Here is a 19,295-nt window from a genome sequence, read left to right on the forward strand (position 1 = left end):
GTGTAGGTAAACCAGTTTGTTTGACTCCTTTTTTCCTTTGTTTTGTTTTTGTGAAAGTTCAACCGGCTCACAGGATGGTCAAGCAAGTAATCCTAGTAGCAGCAATAGTAGCCAAGATTCCCTTCACAAAGCCCCCAAAAAGAAGGGGATTAAATCCTCTATTGGCCGCTTGTTTGGCAAGAAAGAAAAGGGACGACCCGGACAAACAAGCAAGGAAGCATTAGGACAAGGTTGGTTTGCCTTCTTTATTTCTTTTCTTCAGTGAAAGGCTAAATTTTAGGATGTATGTCAGTATATGTATATTTGACAGAGTACTTAGTTGCTTGTGTACATGTTTTATCAAATTAGACACTGAATCTTTTGGCAGGTCTTTTTATGTGCAAGCTCAGTGAGTCAGGTATTGCTATCTTTTAGCATGCCTTTTTCTTCTAGGAAAGCATATTTATTCCTGTGATTCCTGTATAAAATGCATTGCTCTCTACACATTTGAGTGTGATTGACCTTTACGTTATTATGAAAGCTATATACAATGCTAGCAACACAACTAATATTGTGGAGTATATGAAATCCAAAAAAGTTTTTGTTTAACATGGTAAAGATTGTGGCCATTTGCATACATAAGTGATCCACCAGGACAAAATACTATATGGCAAGTCATCTCTTTTGTATTTGTTTCATAAAAGCTCTTTTTTGTAAAAGGGACTGTTTTGACATGGTTTATTACAATTATTTGATGTGGTTTCACCAAAGAGGATATGAAGAAGAATTATCTGTTGGGGTGATGGTGTGTATAAAGCTACAGCTGTAGGCACGTGTGACGAAAAGCTGATTGCAGGCTTCAGCAGTGCCATCCAGTCAGCAGAAAGTAGCTGTTGATGAAGTTGGGACAGACAATCTGCAGGGAGAGCAGTGAAAACCAGAGCAAAGGTGCAGTGGCTGTAGCCACCCTCAGAAGGGGATTACAGATCTTTTATATTTCCCATGTTGGTCTTGACATAATTCTCCAATGAAGGAGATGCTTTGAAATACGCTATTCTGTACCCTTAAGAGTTGACCCTTCCTTTACATTTTGTAACTTTCTATAGGTGTTCAACCAGCAATATAGTAAAACCAAATGAAGTTAAATGAAGCTGTGCAGCTAAAATTGATAGCTCCATTATCCAAATCACCAGCTGTATTGACTGCTAAAGGTCAACTAAGTCTTTTTAATCAATGTGAAATACTTAACAGGGCTGGTAAACATGTCATGATTTACTTCACAAATACTCCAGTTGGTTTTGTACAGTCACTTCTTGGAATTTCCAACAAAGCATCCATATCACTTCCTGGTTCAAATGCTTAGATGTCATCTATGGGTGAGATGTCCTATGACCAGTAAAGCTCTTCTCTGTAAATGTTTTGCCATTAAGACTTAAATACAGAAAAAATATTTAGAAGAGCATTTGCACAGTTTTCTTCTTGCTGTCCTCACTCCACTGTTCACCACAGTCGCTGCTATTTCTGTACTGCTCTTCTAGTTGCAGTATTCCTTTATACATTTTTGGGGTTTGTTGTAGGTCTGAATATGCTGTGTCACCAAAAGATTGTTGATAACCAAAGGTGGTATAAGACTATGAAGTATGATTATGATAAATACTTAAAGAAACTCTAAGCTCAAGCACATCTGTAAGATAATCGTACAAAAGATTTTATCTGGTTTGTCTTTTATGGGCTTGACAGGGGAAAAACTTTTTATCTGCCATTTAAGTGGGAAGAAATTTCCTGGTTAAAAACAGTGTCAGTAACATTACAAAGAATTAAATATTTTTGCATGGGGAAACAATAGTGATTTTTATCTATAACCATGTGACCAAAACTGAGAAAATAACAAGACTGTTTGGTTTTGTTTTTTTTTTCTTTTCTTTCTTTGCAGTTGGCATGGCAGAGGCGGATAGTTCCTCTCAGGATGCATTAGGCCTTAGCAAACTTGGAGGTCAGGCAGAAAAAAACAGAAAAATGCAGAAAAAGTAAGTTATCAAATATTTTTAATTCTCTATTAATTCTACAAGATACTGCCTTGTTTAAAAATGCTTTGTTTTCAGTTTTCTGTTTTCAGGTGTTTTTCCCCAGTATGGTGCTGTGACTCTTCAGCCTCTGTTAATTTCTTTTTTCCTCGTTTTTCCAGATCATTAGTGATAATGTAGTCTTGGTAGGTTTGGAAAGGATTAGTTGGTGAATACTTGTTGCTTAAAAGCAGACTCTTATCAAACTGTCCTACAGTATTTTATTTAATTCCTGCTTTGAATTCAATTCATTTGGAAGACTTTCTAAAGTGCTTTGACAATTGCTTGTTGTTAGAGTGCAGTATGAAAGCACGAAAAGTTCACTACAGGGCATTCTTGTGTGTATTGGCTTGTCTTTTGTAACAAGTGGCTCAGAACCAGTTTCCTTTTGTGTTGTAGTTGCTAATTGTGTTGGTTGTTTTTTTTTCCCCTCGCTTCTATTTATGATTATCTTGATATTTTTCACTTCATATTACAGCAATTCAAATCTGTTCTCACCTTATACTCCTTATTTCCTCTGTTTAATGAACTCTGACTCTACTTCCTTTCAGGCACCTATGATATGTGGTTATTTTTTCCTTCTGATGAGAATTTTTTCCAAAGTGTCCAAGCAAACCTTTGAAATTCACCACTGACAACCTACTGCATGTTCTGTTATTCCTTGACTTAGAAAAGATACAGCAAGGTGTAGGTGAGAACAGATACTGTTAGGAATTTTGATTTGATATTTATATGGTAATACAGGAAGCACCTGAATTGTATAAGTAGGATCAGGCATTCTTTACATTTTTTTTCCCCCAAAGCTTAGTTTATACTTTATAGTTCTGGTGCTTTTATTGTGTCAGCTGCCATTACTCTCAGCTAAAAAAGCTGTCTGAGATCAGAAATGTTTTGACTTTTTGACTTCCCTTCTGAAGATTAAGTAATGTATGTTAGAATGGCGATGTGATAAATTTCTCTTTACGAGAGAGATTTCTTGCAGTACTTAAGTTCTATTAGCAAATAAAAATAATGCCTGGTCACTTTACTAATGAAAACCAGCAGCATGCTGGTTTGAAAAGTCAGAATGGAATGTGGTTTTGTTTGCATAACAGTAGGCTCAGCTGTTTTTCTTCAAACTTCTACAGTGAAGGCAATCGCACTTTACTGTAGTGTGATATTTTGCTTTTTCTGCAGAACTTTAAAGTTGTACCACATCTTGCTTGCCTAAATTGTTTTAATCTGGCCACGTACAAATAGTGGTAGGCCTATTCTTGGAACAGTATAGATTTTTATCAACAGTAGTGACAAATTGAATTCTAGAGTAGAGCAGTCTATGCTGTCTTAATATTACAATAAGTACAGTTTCTTAGTAATTTTTTGAAGGGCAGAATATGTTAATAACCAATATATGCCATGTGTTGGTTATATGGCTGCCATGTTGTTGGTTGCTTGATGTGAAAGCTTCTGTATGTGAGTTGGAAATTAACTTGCTAGCTATACATAGAAACATATTCACAGTGTAGTACCTTCATTTGTGTTGATGAAGAATCTTGTGACAAATGGTACATAGTGCTGAGAGCAGCATGTACACAAAAGGGGTGAGAGCAGTATTCAGTGTCTTTTCTAACAAAACATAGTGACAGAATTAAATTGTATGTGTTGTTTGTCTATTTTTGTATACCTTTGTTTTCAGTTTAATCTTGGTTTTATGTTTTTCTTTGTTTCATTTTCTTTTTGTTTACCATTTGTGGTAGTGCAAAATCAGGGTAAGTTTGATTTATTAGGATTATTGTGAAATTATGATGAATCTTGCTTGGAATTTTTAGTCTGAAAAGTGCTGATTTTTTTTGAAAGAAGTCTAATTCTGAGAAGAGAGAGATTAGATTCAGAAGAAATTGTTGTGGAAGTGTGTTGCTGAAATATATCCAGTGTTGTCTTAATGCTAGCTGTATGTTTTGTCTTAATTTGCATGGTGTGGTTTTTTCGTTTACAATGGAAATATTAAGTCTTTGAAAGTTTGTAATTTGGGTTTTGAAAGTTGCTTGGGGAGTAGTTGATAGTCATGGCGATTCAATTTGAGGGTAGATATATTTATTTAAAGTATGCTCTTTGCTTACTAAATGTGAGTTGCTTTTAATATGATGTTCGTGCTGTTCATCTCTGTGAGCTGTACTGCTGATGCTGTTTGCCACCACTGTCTTAGTGCTTCCTGTTCACCATTACAAGCTTAATGCTGTATTAACTAAGAAGGAAGGCTACTTTCAGGTTAAGGTATCTTTACTTTAAAAAAAAAAAAAAATTATGCACGAAGTTTACATACCTATTAATGCTACATACGAAAATTACATTATTGCTCTGCCTGAAGTTAATGTATTTTCATTTCATTTTTCTACTGTTGCCTTTCAGTTTTTACACCATAGAACTCTTTGTCATTTCTACCATTATTGCTCTCTTCATCGCCTTTACTTTTTTTCCTTAGTATTTTCCTTAGTGTTTATTCTCAGCTTCTTCCAAATCTGTTACCTTTGATTCGGACCAAGAAACTTGGATTACAGCAATGCCATTTGGCTACGAGTTCTAGATTTATGTTCCCATCTAGTGACAGTGCTGTTGCATGGAATTTGCATGCTGCTTTATTTCCTTGTGGGTCAGAGCATGCTTGCCTGCTGGGAGCCATTGTAAATACAGTTACTTCAGATGGTTTTTGAAGGGCCACATTGTTCACTACTACACCTAGCACCTGCATTTTTTGTATTGTTTTTCTTCCTATATGACCACAATTTCTCTATGGCTGACGTTAGACTCCTTTTGAATATATCTGTCAACTAGCTTTCCTCAGTTTGTCTCCCATTCTAAGTAACACTCAACCAATTTTAGATGCCCATCCCTTGGTTTTGTTACTTAAATTCCAGTAGTCAGCTGCCCCTTTGAGATCTCCTGTTTCACGTTTCAAAGTGGTGACTATGTATCTACCATCTGTTAACACTGAAAATGTCATTGCAGTAGACAAAGATAATATGAGGATGGATTTTGCACCCATTTTAAAAAAAAAAAAAGTCTAATTGGATGATGTGCCACTAAATTGATATGTCAGTTGTGCTATTTATGTAGCTTGATCATTCATTGCTGGAGCACAGTGATTTTCTGGTGAAGCTGGAAGATAATTTTTGGAAAAGTGACGTTCCCTGCTGTAGGCAAAATGTTGATGCATCTCTTACAAATGCCAGCAGCAGCTACTTCTTAATTCTTCCCAAGAGATGTCTGGAAATTTCAGTTTAATAATTTCCCATCTAAGTGAGTTTGTATCTCTTACTGTATATGAACAAACTCTGCATATAACATTCTGCTTCATGGAAGCATTACTTTTTGGATCCATTAAATAATTCGAGTAAACTTCCAATAAACATTGTTTTGCTTATTTTTCTACATTTACTTCCATCACATTTCCTTCCATCAACACAACTATTTTCTGCATACAGTAATATGGCTGCATCATAACTTCACCTTACTCTTTCAGTGCTTTCCCTGTACTGCTCACCTCTAAATCAATTACTCTTTCATAGTTAACCTAAAGCATACAGGGAGGCTATTGAAATGACAAGAAATTACTGCAGCAATTCTCCGAACTGCATGCCCCAGAAAGCTTTGTGAGCCAGTAGGAGGAGGGGAGGCAGTGCTCACATGCCTGCCTGAGGTCATCTTTGGGATTCTCTGAGCATATCTGTGCTCCTTTGTCATCAGTGCACCTCCCTCACTGCATGAACAAGTTACTGTACTTAACCAAAAGGATAACAGAACCACCAGTTTCAAAATTTAACTGCTTTGGAAAAACATTGTATTCCTTTCTGGCAAATACAGCATTAAGCATTTTAATATCTTCTTACCGAGCAATGTTTTATAGAATCTTTGTTATTTAAAAATTAAAAGCAAAAAAATACCAAGTAAGGCAAAGCAATGCAGTGTATTTAGGGCGTGAGATCAATATAGTGTATGTTCTGTGCTAGGAGGAAACCATGATCTGTTTTTACTTTAGAGATATGAATATTTTGGAAGTGTACAAATCAGTATTAGCTTTTAAAGTCTTCTCTTTTTTGTAAGTGTAATCTAATTATTGAGCTGCTAATTGCTGAATGCTGTTTCAGCACTATTGGATTTTAAAATAGGTATACTGGAATGGCTGCTTGTAACCAGCTACATGATGGCTCCTCCTCCGATTTATTTCATTCCTTAGTAGCGTGTTTAGCTGGGATGAATTGCTGGGAGGTTCTAGAAAACTGCAGCAGTCAAGAATCTAACTGTCAGAGATAAGTCAGACGTCTCCACCTTGTGGTGGCAGCTTTGGCCTGTAGTGGTTTGAGACATGTTTTTCTGTAGTTTTCTTAAAGGCAAAACCCAGCATCTCTGCCACACAGAGATTCCCTATCCAGCTCAGCTTATTTCTCTATGTAGTCCTTGTCCGTTTCTTGTGACTGCCCTACTGGTTATATCGTTGTGCCTCTTAGGCTGGGAAGTGAAGAAAAATGGCTGTTTGCAAGAAGATAGTAATTTGATTACAGTGTTAAAGTTACTGTTTACACTAGTTTTTGTTATTAAGAACTGTTTTTATTATCATAGGCATGAGTTGCTTGAGGAAGCCAGAAGACAAGGTTTACCTTTTGCACAATGGGATGGACCTACAGTAGTTGTATGGTTGGAGGTAAGCAGTCCCTCCGAAATAGGTTAATAATGAACATAATTATTTTTAAGGAACTTAAGATTTTGGGGCCAGGAGTGCTTTCCAGATTTGGTTACTACTGTTTTTTTTTTTTTGTTTCAGCTGTGGGTAGGGATGCCAGCCTGGTATGTGGCTGCGTGCCGAGCAAATGTGAAAAGTGGTGCTATTATGTCAGCTTTGTCTGATACGGAAATACAGCGTGAAATTGGAATTAGTAATCCCCTGCACAGACTGAAGCTGAGACTGGCCATTCAGGAGATCATGTCACTAACAAGTCCATCTGCCCCTCCCACCTCAAGGACGGTAAGGAAAGTGATCCAACACTAGATGTCTTTCAGAACCATTAGAATTTCTAAATCTTCTTTCATAATTATGTAACTGAAAGGATTTGAGCTTCAAGTAAGAATTTCTAGAAACATCAAATCACAGGGAGAACAACTTTTCCTCCTTTTCTGGAAATTAAGGATGTGGTGCTTTCCTTAAGTCTAGTTTCTATTAGTGTAATTATACAATTAAAAATACTTAGAATACTTATTTGTCTCTCCTTTTAACCTCAGAAACAAAACATAATACAGATGATGTTCATGTGTTTGTAGAGAAATTTGTAAAATAGTTTGTAGTAAAATAGAGGCTTTTTAAATCCATGTATGCAGGGCTTTTCATTTGGATTAGTAATTCATATTGTGTGGAAGTAGGGGTCCACTTGTACCTTATACATTGTGTTAAATTTAAACACTGAAAGTTGAATTCCATCTCTCAAGTCTGTGTACTCTACAGTCTGAAGTTATTTTTGGGATTTCTGAGGTTGTGTACAAGACTACAAATACATGTTTTGGATTAGAGCACAGTCAAATGTTGGTACACTAATTACATCAATGAAAGTTATTTATCACGTTCAGTTGTGTAATATCTTTGAAGAAAAAGTGATCTGTGTTAATGGCCTTTTATTCTATGCTGTCATGTTAGATAGATTGACCTATACTTAAAACTTCTAGAAACCATTGCTTTTGCCCATGCCTGCTCCTTATATGTACCGATTGCTTATATGTTCTGCAACCTTTCCTCTTTGTTACTGCTTTCCTTTCATTGGATGTGATTGGTTCACTGTGGGGTCATGTTAGACCACGGGAAATGTCTGGGTAACACATGAAGAAATGGAAAATCTTACAGCCACACAACAAACGGTTAGTTTATGGTGTTGCCACTTCTGTTCGTTAGAGTGCTTTTCCCACTTTTGAACTACTGAACCAAGGGCCCTTTGGTCTTCTTTCTATCCTTTTTAAAAAATTAATGCATTACAATTCTGCATTGTGGCTTTTTCTAATCATTAACCTTGCAATTTGATTATTGATGTGTTTTTTTTTCCAGATGGGAAAAAAATCAACATTGATAAGACTGTTTAAAAAAAAAAAAAAAAATTAAAAAAAAACCACACAAGCAACAAACTTTCTAGAATCTGTTAAAAAAAAAAAAAAAAACAAAAAAAACTGACTTGATTTAACTAAGAGATAAAATTGATCTATTTGTGCAGAAATTTCTCTATTTCTCTTCCTGAAAAGTTGATCAGTAGATGGTTTTCCAAATTCTTATGGGACAATGAGTGTCTTGTGTATTTCTCACAATGCATGATGCATGCACTATGTAGATTTTCTTTGTATGCAGTAGACTTAGAGTTTGCAGTGCATCTTTAACTTTTGTCTCATTACTAAACTTAAATACTAATATATGTATTCTTTTGCTTTTCTAACCACGTAACAGGAAGATGAGGAGGGAAGCTGGGCTCAGGTTGGAAACTTTATGTAATATTATAGACTACATGCAATGTGTTGTCATAATGAGCATGAAAGAATCTGATTTTCTTTGATTGCCATTTCATGGAGTGACGGTGTAGAATGGGGACTGGGAAAGTGGGAAACTACATGTTTACATAGTACAGAGTTACAGGATACACTTACGTTTAGGCTGTTTAAAAGCGTTAATGTTTTTATACAGCTCACAAGATTTGGTGGTTCATCATGGCAAAATTTGTAAAATATTTTTTATTACATAATGTATCACAAAAAATTATATATGTGGCACTTCTAAATAGGAATGGTAAGGGAAAAATATTCCAAAGGCTTTCTTATCATTAGCTTTCAAAAACATTTGTCCTCAAGCTTTTGAATATCCAAAATGAAGTTACTTATTCTTATTGAGCATTGTGGTATTCTGTTTGTGTTTAACAAACTAGATCAAATTAAAACTTAATGATGTAAAGCCTTGAATTTTTTAATGGGGAAATGGCTCTTTGGGGCACCAGTCCAGTAAGAATATCTGTTGCGTACAGAAAGTTCTTGCTCAACCTGGCCACCATCACAGGTGTACTGCATAGTAAGCCTAGACAACTAAGAAGATTTCTGTGCACTAATTATGTAATCCCCCTTGATTAATTGTTTTCCCTTCAAGTTTGACAGATCCTAATTGTATTTTCAGGCATTGAGAAAGTTCAGGTGTTTTTATACAGGCATATAAACAGAACTCAGGATTTGCCCGTGACTTCTATCTTTGGATGGTACAGTCTCTTCTCATGTGGTCCCCTTCCAGTTTAAACCTGTTCAAGTCCCATTAACTTTTTCTCAGGTGCTCGTTTGCAGATTGTCTATGTTAGCAAGCATGGCTTGTATCCCTATTACAAAAATAATGTGCTTTTTCAATTTTGTTACCCAGTGATGGCTTGAAGAAATATGTTTGTGTCACCTTACTTCTTTCTAGAAGATGTTTCCTCTAGAGAAGAAATAAAACTTCTGCAGTAAAAATAAGTTATTAGCCTTCTCTTTTGAAAAAAGAGAGCTGCTGTTTTTTGGTGCTTGAGGAATGTTTAGATACCTAGTTTCAAATTGTTTTCTGAAGTGTTCTACAAAAAATGTTTGATCTGCAGATCTGTATGAAGGTGGAGTCTAAATGGAGTCTAGCATTATAATGAGGGCTAGCAATTAGAATCATTGGTTCTTATATAGGGAACTTTTTAATTTCTGCTTATATAATTGGGACCTGCTTCTGAAAACTGTTAGGCATATTAGAAAAAAGCCAAACAGCTACAGTTATTTTTCAACCATCATGTATTTTTGTGCTAAGTAATTTTTTAAGAAAATTACTTTTTCTGCTAAATTTTCAAGAGACAATATTTTCAGCACCTTCACTTTTCAAGAAACGCTGCATTTTCAGCTCAACAAAATGAAGTTCTGAGAGCCTTGCTACTAAAGTTACACCTTAGTTTTTAAATGTTGCGTAATTTTTTTTCATACTCTTTAAGATGATATATATTAGGGCAGTTTTACTTACTGATCTGACCATCTGGGCTTGCTTTTCTTCACGAAGATAGCTTCTTCAAAAACCTACATGTACTGTTTAATGTTTCTGATGTGTTTACGGAATTTCTAGCGCTATAAGCATTGTTTTATCACTTTCTTTAAAATATGTTGTCTAAAAAAGCTTTTCTCTGTGTTTCTCATTTTAATAAGCTTATGTTTTACTTCTTAAAAACAGACATTAGCATATGGTGATATGAACCACGAGTGGATTGGCAATGAATGGCTCCCTAGTCTGGGGCTCCCTCAGTATCGCAGCTATTTCATGGAATGTCTTGTTGATGCTCGAATGCTGGATCACTTAACTAAAAAAGATCTACGTGGCCAGCTTAAAATGGTGGACAGTTTTCACAGGTAAATGGGTTAAGCTGGACACCAAACATCTACAGCAAGTATTTTGTTTACCTCTAAATAACTTTTTTTCTGTTCTAAACAGAAACAGTTTTCAGTGTGGAATTATGTGCCTAAGAAGACTGAACTATGATCGAAAAGAACTTGAAAGAAAAAGAGAGGAAAGTCAATCTGAAATTAAAGGTTGGTGACCAATAGTTAAGTTAAAGGTTAATGACTAAAGTTTTGTCCCCAGTCTGAATCCATCCTGCTTGCACCATTCTGCCTCAAAAATGTTTTGGTTTGATTGGTATAAATACTTCTGTGTAGTGTAAAAACAAATAACAACAACACAAAACTACAAACCACCAGAAACGTATTAAGAACATAATTATTGTTTTGATATTAGTGCTGTACAAGTACTAATTTATGGAGTTTGTATTTGAAAAAAATGGCAGTATATTAACAGTATGTTGATCTTTGAACTCTTACAGTGTCCTTCAGCAAAATTCAAATACATTTCCTTTCCACTTAGAATTGCAGAAAATTATAGTAGTGTGTATACAAAAGTGTGTGCTACTAAATTGAATGCTGTCAGAACTTAAAGGTAAATAAGATTATAAAACATTATAATAAAGCTTTTCTGTTCAGTTTCAATAGGAAATGCATTAAACTGCTATTGGACTTCTGAGTTGTACAAAAGAAAATAAATATTTTGTCTGTTGCAAGTAAGGTTAAGCCACTTGAAAATGATAGTTTAAAATACAAGATCCATGTTGATTCCTACCTGCATGAACACTATTGCCCAACTGTACTTTTCTCATAAATAATGTGACTAATCTCCTCTGTAGGCAGAGAGAGGAGGTTGTGCAAGATCCAGTGGTGATGGATGTAGCAAAAACTGCTGACTGGAAACAATCCATTGTAGTCCAAACATGAAGTGTTGTTGTCAATTCAGACCATCTCGTGCACTCAAAAAAAGCAGGGGGAGATTAATTTGTATCCTAAATATTAAATAACAGAATTCCTTTAGGGCTACTGCTTAGCATCAATCACAATGAGTTCTGCATACATGAATATCAGTCCCTACACCAACATGCAGAACAAGAAAGGACTGTGTTGTTTTTTTTTTTTTGTTCAGAAAAGTCTCACTATATAAATCAAATTCTTTCCTGCATAGATGTCCTTGTGTGGAGCAACGATAGAATGATCCGTTGGGTATTGTCCATTGGTCTCAAAGAATATGCGAATAACCTTGTAGAGAGTGGAGTTCATGGTGCACTTGTGGCCTTAGATGAAACATTTGATTACAATGCGTTAGCTCTCTTATTACAAATACCGACGCAGAACACACAGGTAAGCAAGATTTACATTATGGTTGATGGGTATTTTTTTCCCCTTTAGAAAGGATAAAAATGGAAACAACTATTTTTTTTTTTTTTTTTTTAGGTAAGTGTGTGTCTTTGTATTCCTGGCTATTGGAAATGGAAAGTTGTTCCTAATCGTTTTTCCTGTAAAAAGAAAAAACGGAGCTATGCTTTAATTATTTTCTTAGTTACAGTTCTAGTTGTTAAATTTGCTTGAAAAAAGAATGCTGTTTGTAACTTTTGCTCATATTCCATCTTAGTGTAAAATGTATCATTTTTTGTTGTTCATGTTACAACTTAGAAAGCTAAACCACTCTTTTCAAGTGTTAAGAATGTTTAATACTCTGATTAGAAGATCTTCAACAATTTGTTTTAAAAGAAATACAGGCTCCTGAAATTTTAACAATCACTTTTTATTTCATACTCTAAATTTTAGGCTCGTGCTGTTCTGGAGAGGGAATTTAATAACCTTCTCATTATGGGCACTGACAGAAGACTTGATGAAGTAAGTTTCTTTAGCTTTTGAGTTGTTCTGTGTTTCTAGGAATTATATCCAAACTGCAAAGTCAAAGAATGTAGCTTGACCCTTGTCAATTTACTGACAAAATTGTGACCAAAAAAAGGACTTGTAAATTTGTTGTGAATTCTTGGATATGGCAGTTTTTGTGTAAGATAACTTTGAATGTGAAAGCATGAGGTGATTCTGCAAGTTTATCCGTAGCTTGCGTAGTTAAGCCTACTAGCAGCACACTTGTCATTGAATCATTCTTTCCTATGTAAAGTGTGGGGAAAACAGTCACTGGCATTGCAGGTCAATCAAGTATAACTGAGAAGGTCTGTACAGTACAGTTCAAACCTTTATCCCAAGTTACTCAAGTTATCCTTGAGTTACTATCTGTTAATACTAGTGTGGAACAATGACCAGAAATGTTTGCTCATCCAAGTGATTCTTATTAGACAGTCTGTGATTTACAGTGTACATGCATTATTCTAATGTAAGTAGTACAAAGCTCTAACAAGTTATGTGTGAGAAACTGCGTTGGTGCAGCCTCACCTCAAGCATCGTTTGCAGTTTTGGGTGACAGAAAATAAAGATACAAATCTAGACTTGTTCAGCCCTTCTATGGCACATCCTGATAGCCTAGTATGTATCTACACTAAGATTTTAATCATCTCTACAGAAAACAGCCTGATAGTTTTCTGAGTTATTTTTCAGTAGTGATTTCTCACTGCGGGAGATGGAGCTTTGAGGGAGGGGTGTTCTACTCTATTCTGGTTACAATGAGCAGCAAAAGTATTTGATTATGAAGATCTTTCCAAATAATGAAGGCACGTGTCTCCTAATTTTAATTATAAAATGTAATATATTATATAAAACAGCAATCCAAAGATAGAATTGTTTCTAAAGGTGAAATTGACAAGTGTAGATTCACAGTGGATATAGTACGTTGAATTCATTGGATGAGGCGTTTTTGGGCAGGGTGATTTAAACTGTTGCATTTAATTATAGTGTTATATTTCTGAAAGATGCAGATATGTGAATGCAGAAAGAATCCTTTGGGAATCTTTAAGTTGTAATTACCGAGGCAATTAACCGCTGCTCTGAACGGCAGTATTTACTACTGCTGTTCAACTTTTTTCTCCCCACTCTGATTACCTCAATTTGTAGCATAAGAACATGCTATAGTTCTATCATCACTCCTGTAAAACAGAATTTAAAGTTATAAACAGCTGTTCAGCTTAAGCTGAAGTGTTCTTAAGTAGCTTTTATATGTTCCATTTCATATCACTCATTCTTAGACGATACAATGCAAATTACTACAAATTGGGAAGTAAAAACATTTGAACTACAAGGGTTTCCTAGATGTGCCAAACACATGAATTTGCATAATTACTTAGATGAAGAGCCTACACTCCAGTAAATGAGCACATATTGTTGAAAACAGTGACCCATTGCAATTGAGCTGTTGAAAATTAGGTCGTTCAATGATGATGTATTTACCTAAATTGTCAGTAATCCTTTTAATGTTGGTAACAATCCTAAATTTTTGAACTGCTAATGTTTATCAATTTAACAGGATGATGATAAGAGCTTTAGGCGAGCACCTTCATGGAGAAAGAAGTTTAGACCAAAGGACATAAGAGGTTTAGCTGCTGGATCAGCAGAGACTCTTCCTGCAAATTTCAGAGTTACAACCTCAATGTCTTCACCCTCTATGCAGCCAAAGAAGATGCAGATTGATGGTATTTACTTCGGATTATTTTAAGCATGATGCTCTTTCTTGCTTGAGATTATAGGGAAATGAAGTTCAAATTAGTTTTTTTGCTCCGTAAAAGCATCTGCCTTGTGCATGATTGTATTTGTAACACTGTTTAACCACAGAGTGCTTTGTAATTTCAGGATCTGTGCTAGATAAGGAGGTTCTTTTTACTTCATTGGAATAACAAAGATAATTATATTCAGGAAATTTTATTAAACTGGGAAAGTAAAAGGGCATTTAGTTAGAAGTCTTGTAATGTGACGCATGGTTTTGAATTAGTAGCAATTAGACCAATTTAATTGGTCCCACATCTGAAATGCAGTAAAATGCATTCAGGAAATGTTATATCTCTCAGACATTTATGAGAATATTGCAACTTGAGAAAAAAGTACATTCCTCCCCTCCAGTGGTCATTTAACTATTTATTGAGAGTATTTGTAACCACTATTTTAGAATTATTTATTAGAATGATTTATATGGATGGATGTCTCCCTTGTCTGTAAAGGGAAAAAGAAAAAGAGGGAGCAAAAACACTGTATGAAAAGGAAATGAAACAACACTTGGAAGTGAGATCTGTCAGAGTAATTATATTGTCAGTTTAAAACCAGTCTCTAATACCGTGAGAATAAATTCTCAATTTTTCTTACAAAACAAGTAAAAAATAGATTGAAAATATGTTTAATTGGAATAGATAGGAGGTGAGTTTCCTCATAGTCTGTCAGAGTTGTCTCAAGTTCTGAGGAGTATATTGGAGTAAAAATCAAACAACCACCCTTTACACCTGATATTATTACCTTTACTACTTAAAATGTGAGTTGGTTTACATTAAAGATTTTCACTAGCACAAAACATCTTCCAGAATTCATATGAAAAACTATGTATAAATAAAACTTTCTTACATTAAAACACCTCTTCTTACTGTATTAGAATATATATATACACACCACTGGCAGTTCATGTGCCAGTTGGCATGCAGGTCTTTTTTAGGATTCTTTTCGATAGCCACAGAAACTAGAAGTGAAAAATATATAAACTGTACAGTAAATTTAGATTTTCTAACTTGTGAGTGAGTGTAGTAGCTATAATCACACTGCTGTGATGGTTTTTGAGAACTAACATGCATGCTGTGTTCTGCATGTTTTCCCATGCTTCTTGAAATAGGCAGTGTATCAGGAACACAAAGATTGGATTCTGCTACAGTAAGGACCTACTCCTGTTAAAGCCTTCTTCTGGTGAGTAAAGTTGATAGGTGTAATGGTAAAGCAGCTATTTATGAGTAAAGTGTCAGGTGTTTTAATAGAACGAATTTTAAAGGCTTTTCAACTTGCAGAGTAGATTGTTCAAAATACAAAGTTTATTTCTTACAAAGACAACTGAGTTTCAGTATTTTCTTTTGTACATTGTGATATTCCTCTTTTTTTTTAAATCACCTCAAAGGATTATGCATGCAAGTGACTATGTAGAAAGCGCTGAAGTCAAAGGTGAAGTGAAACAGCTAGTGAAAGTGGGGAGGAAGGGAACTAAAATAGGGATATAGTGGAAAGAAAACTCAGTTTGCGGTATTGTGATTCAGATTCTTTCAGTCTTTGCTTGGTCAAATATACTGCAGTATCTTCCATATTGAATTTTTATGGGGTAACTACATTGATTTCAAGTTCCATACTCCATACCATTGCGATTGTTTAGTTTGTCTGTTTGGATTTAGTTACCTGCAGTCCAAGGTTTGGGTAATTGTGGAACAGTGGTGACAGTGAAGCAGCTTGATAACAAAGGATATTTAAACAAAAAATGAATGTCTTCCAGCTAGTGAATAGACATTCAGTTCTGTCGTGAGGATTTGGCTTGATTTTTTTTCTTCAGCAGCCTCTGCTGTATTTTCTCATCAAACAATCTTGTTTTACAAACAAGTTTGGAAACTAACATTTTGGATTGTTGGGTATAGAAGAAATCCAATGAAAAAATATTCTTACTGTCACTAGCAGTTATCTATGGGAATAAATTGCCCATCTCTATCTCTTCTGTGTACAGCTTCTTTCTTTCCACAAATAAAATCCGTACCAACTCATGTATAGTGGCTGCCTTTTCTTCAAATCCTGAACCTTTTCACACATACAGGTTTAGCTCTAAAGAGTTCTCAGCAACTAAAACTATGTGGATCTGTCAGTATATATAATCTCAGGGGTTTTCTTAATGTTCTTAGTTTTAAGACATCAAAGTTTAGAGTCTTCACCCATATACACACTAGAAAATTCTCTGTGTGGAGGATTATGATGCAAATGACCTAGAATGAAAAATCTAGGAAGTACTTGACCTCGTGCTTTACTTTGCAACTGAAATTAATAATATGCAATGAAATGGTATATGTTGTGGCATGGCAATAATTTGGTGCATGACTGCTACACTACTGAGTTGTTTGTGAGGAACTTAGCAAATGGTTTGTGTTTTAGCAACATTTCATTCTAATCCAATGATTTCTTTATTTTGCAGTTTACCCACACTATTTCTACCGGTGATAATGCAGCATTTTGAACATTTGGAAAGCGTAACCTGTTAATACTTCTTAAATGGACACTTTGAGATATTTTATTACAGAGTTTTTAATTAGCAAATAAATTCATGAGTACTATAGAGAAAATATTTTAGAATCTAAATGTTTCTTATATTTATGTGACTTCTCATTTATATAGTTACTTACTTTTTTCTGTTTCTATTCAGTCTACAATGAATCATTGCTGATTTTTAATCTAATTTTAGTCTTTCCAACTGAATGTACTGTAATGCTTGTATGTATATGTCCCTATAAATAATGTAAGGTTTTTGTAAATTATGCAGTTACTGTAATTATCATTGTTTTTTAATAATGAAACTGAAGGTGAAAAGAATTTTAATACCTTTGTAAAAGTATCATGACACCAAGCAGTATATATTTTGTCTTTTGGAAATGTTAGCTAGATCTGAAAACAAGTCCAGCTTTTTTTCAGACAAGCGTATGTTGTTTGTTGAAGGTATGGTACATAATTGTTCTTCTTTTCAGAAGTGTACCTTTCCACAAAGGAATTGTCAAGCAGTGGGAATTTGTCTTTATTTAAAATATAACTCGTTTGAAAAGCTGGGAAGAACTAGAACACTATGGAACACATTTTAGAAGTGATTGCCTCGGTCACAACTCTGTCTCTGCTGTATTTGTATAGCATATCTTCACAGTGACTGAGAACCAAGCCATAAACCAAGAACTGTTTTTCTTAACTGAGGAAGATAGACTTCATAATAATTCCTGGTTGTAATCCACAGGCCACAGAGAGTGCTTTTGTGCTGATCTTTTTTTTTGACTGAAAACACTTGTGGAAAGATGCTGGTAAAACTAATTTTAATGGACCAGTCATGAAACACTGCAGTCTCACGTCAAATGACTAGTGAAAATGAAGGTACAGTGTGCTGAGAACTAAAGCAGTGCAACTCCTAATCAAGGCCTTACTTTTCTTACGTAAATCATATTTTGTGTTTTGTAAACTTGTTCTAAAGAGTTGTCTGGACTTTAGTTTGAATGGTTGTAGCCATTTTGGACTGTATGAGTAGAAAAATGTATCCCAACACTTGTAAATGGCATATTAAAAAGCCAGCAAGATTCTGTTCAGATGGTGCATTATTTATTATGCAACAATATATATATAGCATGTCTTTTTTTCTTATTTTGTTTTCCACTTTTAACTTGCTTGTAAAACAAATTCATTGTTACTGTTCTGTTTTTCTATTAATCTTTTGTGTATTTTCAGATTATGTAACAATATGTACAGTCTACTTTTGAACTATTTTTATCACAGTATTATTTATTGCTTTCTTTCAATAAAGTACTGATGCATTTTCCACTGCCAATAAAACACTATTGAAAAGCTAAAATCTAATTGTATGCAGGCAGATACTTTTTGCGGTGAGTGGATATTTGTCAATAAAGCATCTTAATGATTCTTTGCTGCCCTGTACATCTTGTTTCACATGAAGATTCTTCTCCAGCAGGAAAATTTTACGTTAGAAGCGACTTTCTCTTGGGAATTGTTCAAGTTTGTGTTGAGACTTTTTTGGACAGTACTTCAGTACTTTGGCATTACTTAGAGCTATGATTTACTTCTTTTTTCACCCCACAATGTCCTCCTCCCTCCAATGAAACTCTAATATAACTTCACTGTATTTTGGTCAGTGTGATGAAAATTGAAGTGCTGTTACATATAGCAGCAATTATTGCTTTGTTAATAAAATGAAATTGACAGTAGTGATATTTGGGGGGAAGCATAGGAGTCCAGGGAACCGATGAAAACCTGGGTCGTAATAGGGCTGCTTATTTCAATTAAGATATGTTGTAAACCATTTCTTGTGTAAAAGGGAAGAGACAAATAAACTTGCTGAGCAATTGAAGCGTATTTTGTCATGTCCTCTAGATCCAGAGCAGGATGTGGAATGCCTGGAATGGAAATACTGTGATCAATGCTTTAAACGTCGTTTAGTAATAATGACTGTCTGTTTGTGTTGCTGTCTGATAAGTGGCAGACGTTTATACTTTCTGAAAAGCTATCTTTCTGGAAAAAAAACTAAGGTGAAACTGCAGAAGGAAATCTCGTCTCACTGTTTAGCTAAGCAGGTAGAAAAAATAGTGTGTGTGTCTCTGGTTGCTGATATGATGGTAGGCGTGTTCAAAGTCATGTACTGTTGCTTCTCAAAAGTGAAAATGCAGAATAGACTGGTAAAATGGGAAAATGTGGTTATTACTTTAAGGCTGTGAACCCTGACTGTTACGGAACAATGGAATCAACATGAGAGCTAGAATAAAAGTGAAATAGAAAAAGCTTTCAAAAAAATTGCAAAACTGTGTGTTGGTTTCCTTTGAATTACATGGCAAAGCTCTCCCTATCCCAGGGAAGTTGAGAAAAACACTATTTTGTTTTAATAACTCCCCACAAAGAAGGATATTGCAACTGCATGTGTAAAAGGCACATGGAGTAATCTTTAAATCTTGATTCAGTGATTTTTATTTTTTTTTTCTTCTGTAAATGCCAAATGTCTTTAAAGGCTTCAGTTGTGAAGTGCTATGAAAACGTGTTTTAAAATGTGAGAACCCTTTTTTATTTGCAATAAAGATGATTGAATTATCTGAGGACTTTAAACTTTCAATTTTTTTTTTTCACATTAAGAAGGCAGGTAAATATCAAAACAGATAGTATAACTTCATCTCTATTTTTTCTAACCACTATAGAATTGGA

The 19,295-nt window shown here is 34.8% G+C and overlaps 1 protein-coding gene across 8 annotated transcripts in view; it reads left to right on the forward strand.

Annotated features, from left to right (window-relative positions):
* The window catches only part of PPFIA1 (PTPRF interacting protein alpha 1), a 55,266-nt gene extending 37,243 nt beyond the window's left edge, over positions 1 to 18,023 (forward strand). For 2 of the 8 annotated variants that reach the window (XM_048947873.1, XM_048947876.1), the window contains 13 exons: positions 58 to 230; positions 1,913 to 2,006; positions 6,639 to 6,720; positions 6,841 to 7,041; positions 7,860 to 7,922; positions 8,497 to 8,523; positions 10,264 to 10,439; positions 10,522 to 10,619; positions 11,596 to 11,771; positions 12,219 to 12,287; positions 13,861 to 14,026; positions 15,205 to 15,275; positions 16,531 to 18,023. In XM_048947873.1, coding sequence (XP_048803830.1) covers positions 58 to 230; positions 1,913 to 2,006; positions 6,639 to 6,720; positions 6,841 to 7,041; positions 7,860 to 7,922; positions 8,497 to 8,523; positions 10,264 to 10,439; positions 10,522 to 10,619; positions 11,596 to 11,771; positions 12,219 to 12,287; positions 13,861 to 14,026; positions 15,205 to 15,263 — 1,384 coding nt within the window. In that variant the 3' untranslated portion in view covers positions 15,264 to 15,275; positions 16,531 to 18,023. The remainder of the gene's footprint in view (positions 1 to 57; positions 231 to 1,912; positions 2,007 to 6,638; positions 6,721 to 6,840; positions 7,042 to 7,859; positions 7,923 to 8,496; positions 8,524 to 10,263; positions 10,440 to 10,521; positions 10,620 to 11,595; positions 11,772 to 12,218; positions 12,288 to 13,860; positions 14,027 to 15,204; positions 15,276 to 16,530) is intronic. The other 6 variants (XM_048947879.1, XM_048947880.1, XM_048947877.1 and 3 more) reach the window with 5 other exon arrangements.
* The last annotated feature ends 1,272 nt before the right edge of the window (positions 18,024 to 19,295 follow it).

Source organism: Lagopus muta, chromosome 6, assembly GCF_023343835.1.
Source record: "Lagopus muta isolate bLagMut1 chromosome 6, bLagMut1 primary, whole genome shotgun sequence".
In the NCBI taxonomy this organism is placed as follows: Eukaryota; Metazoa; Chordata; class Aves; order Galliformes; family Phasianidae; genus Lagopus; species Lagopus muta.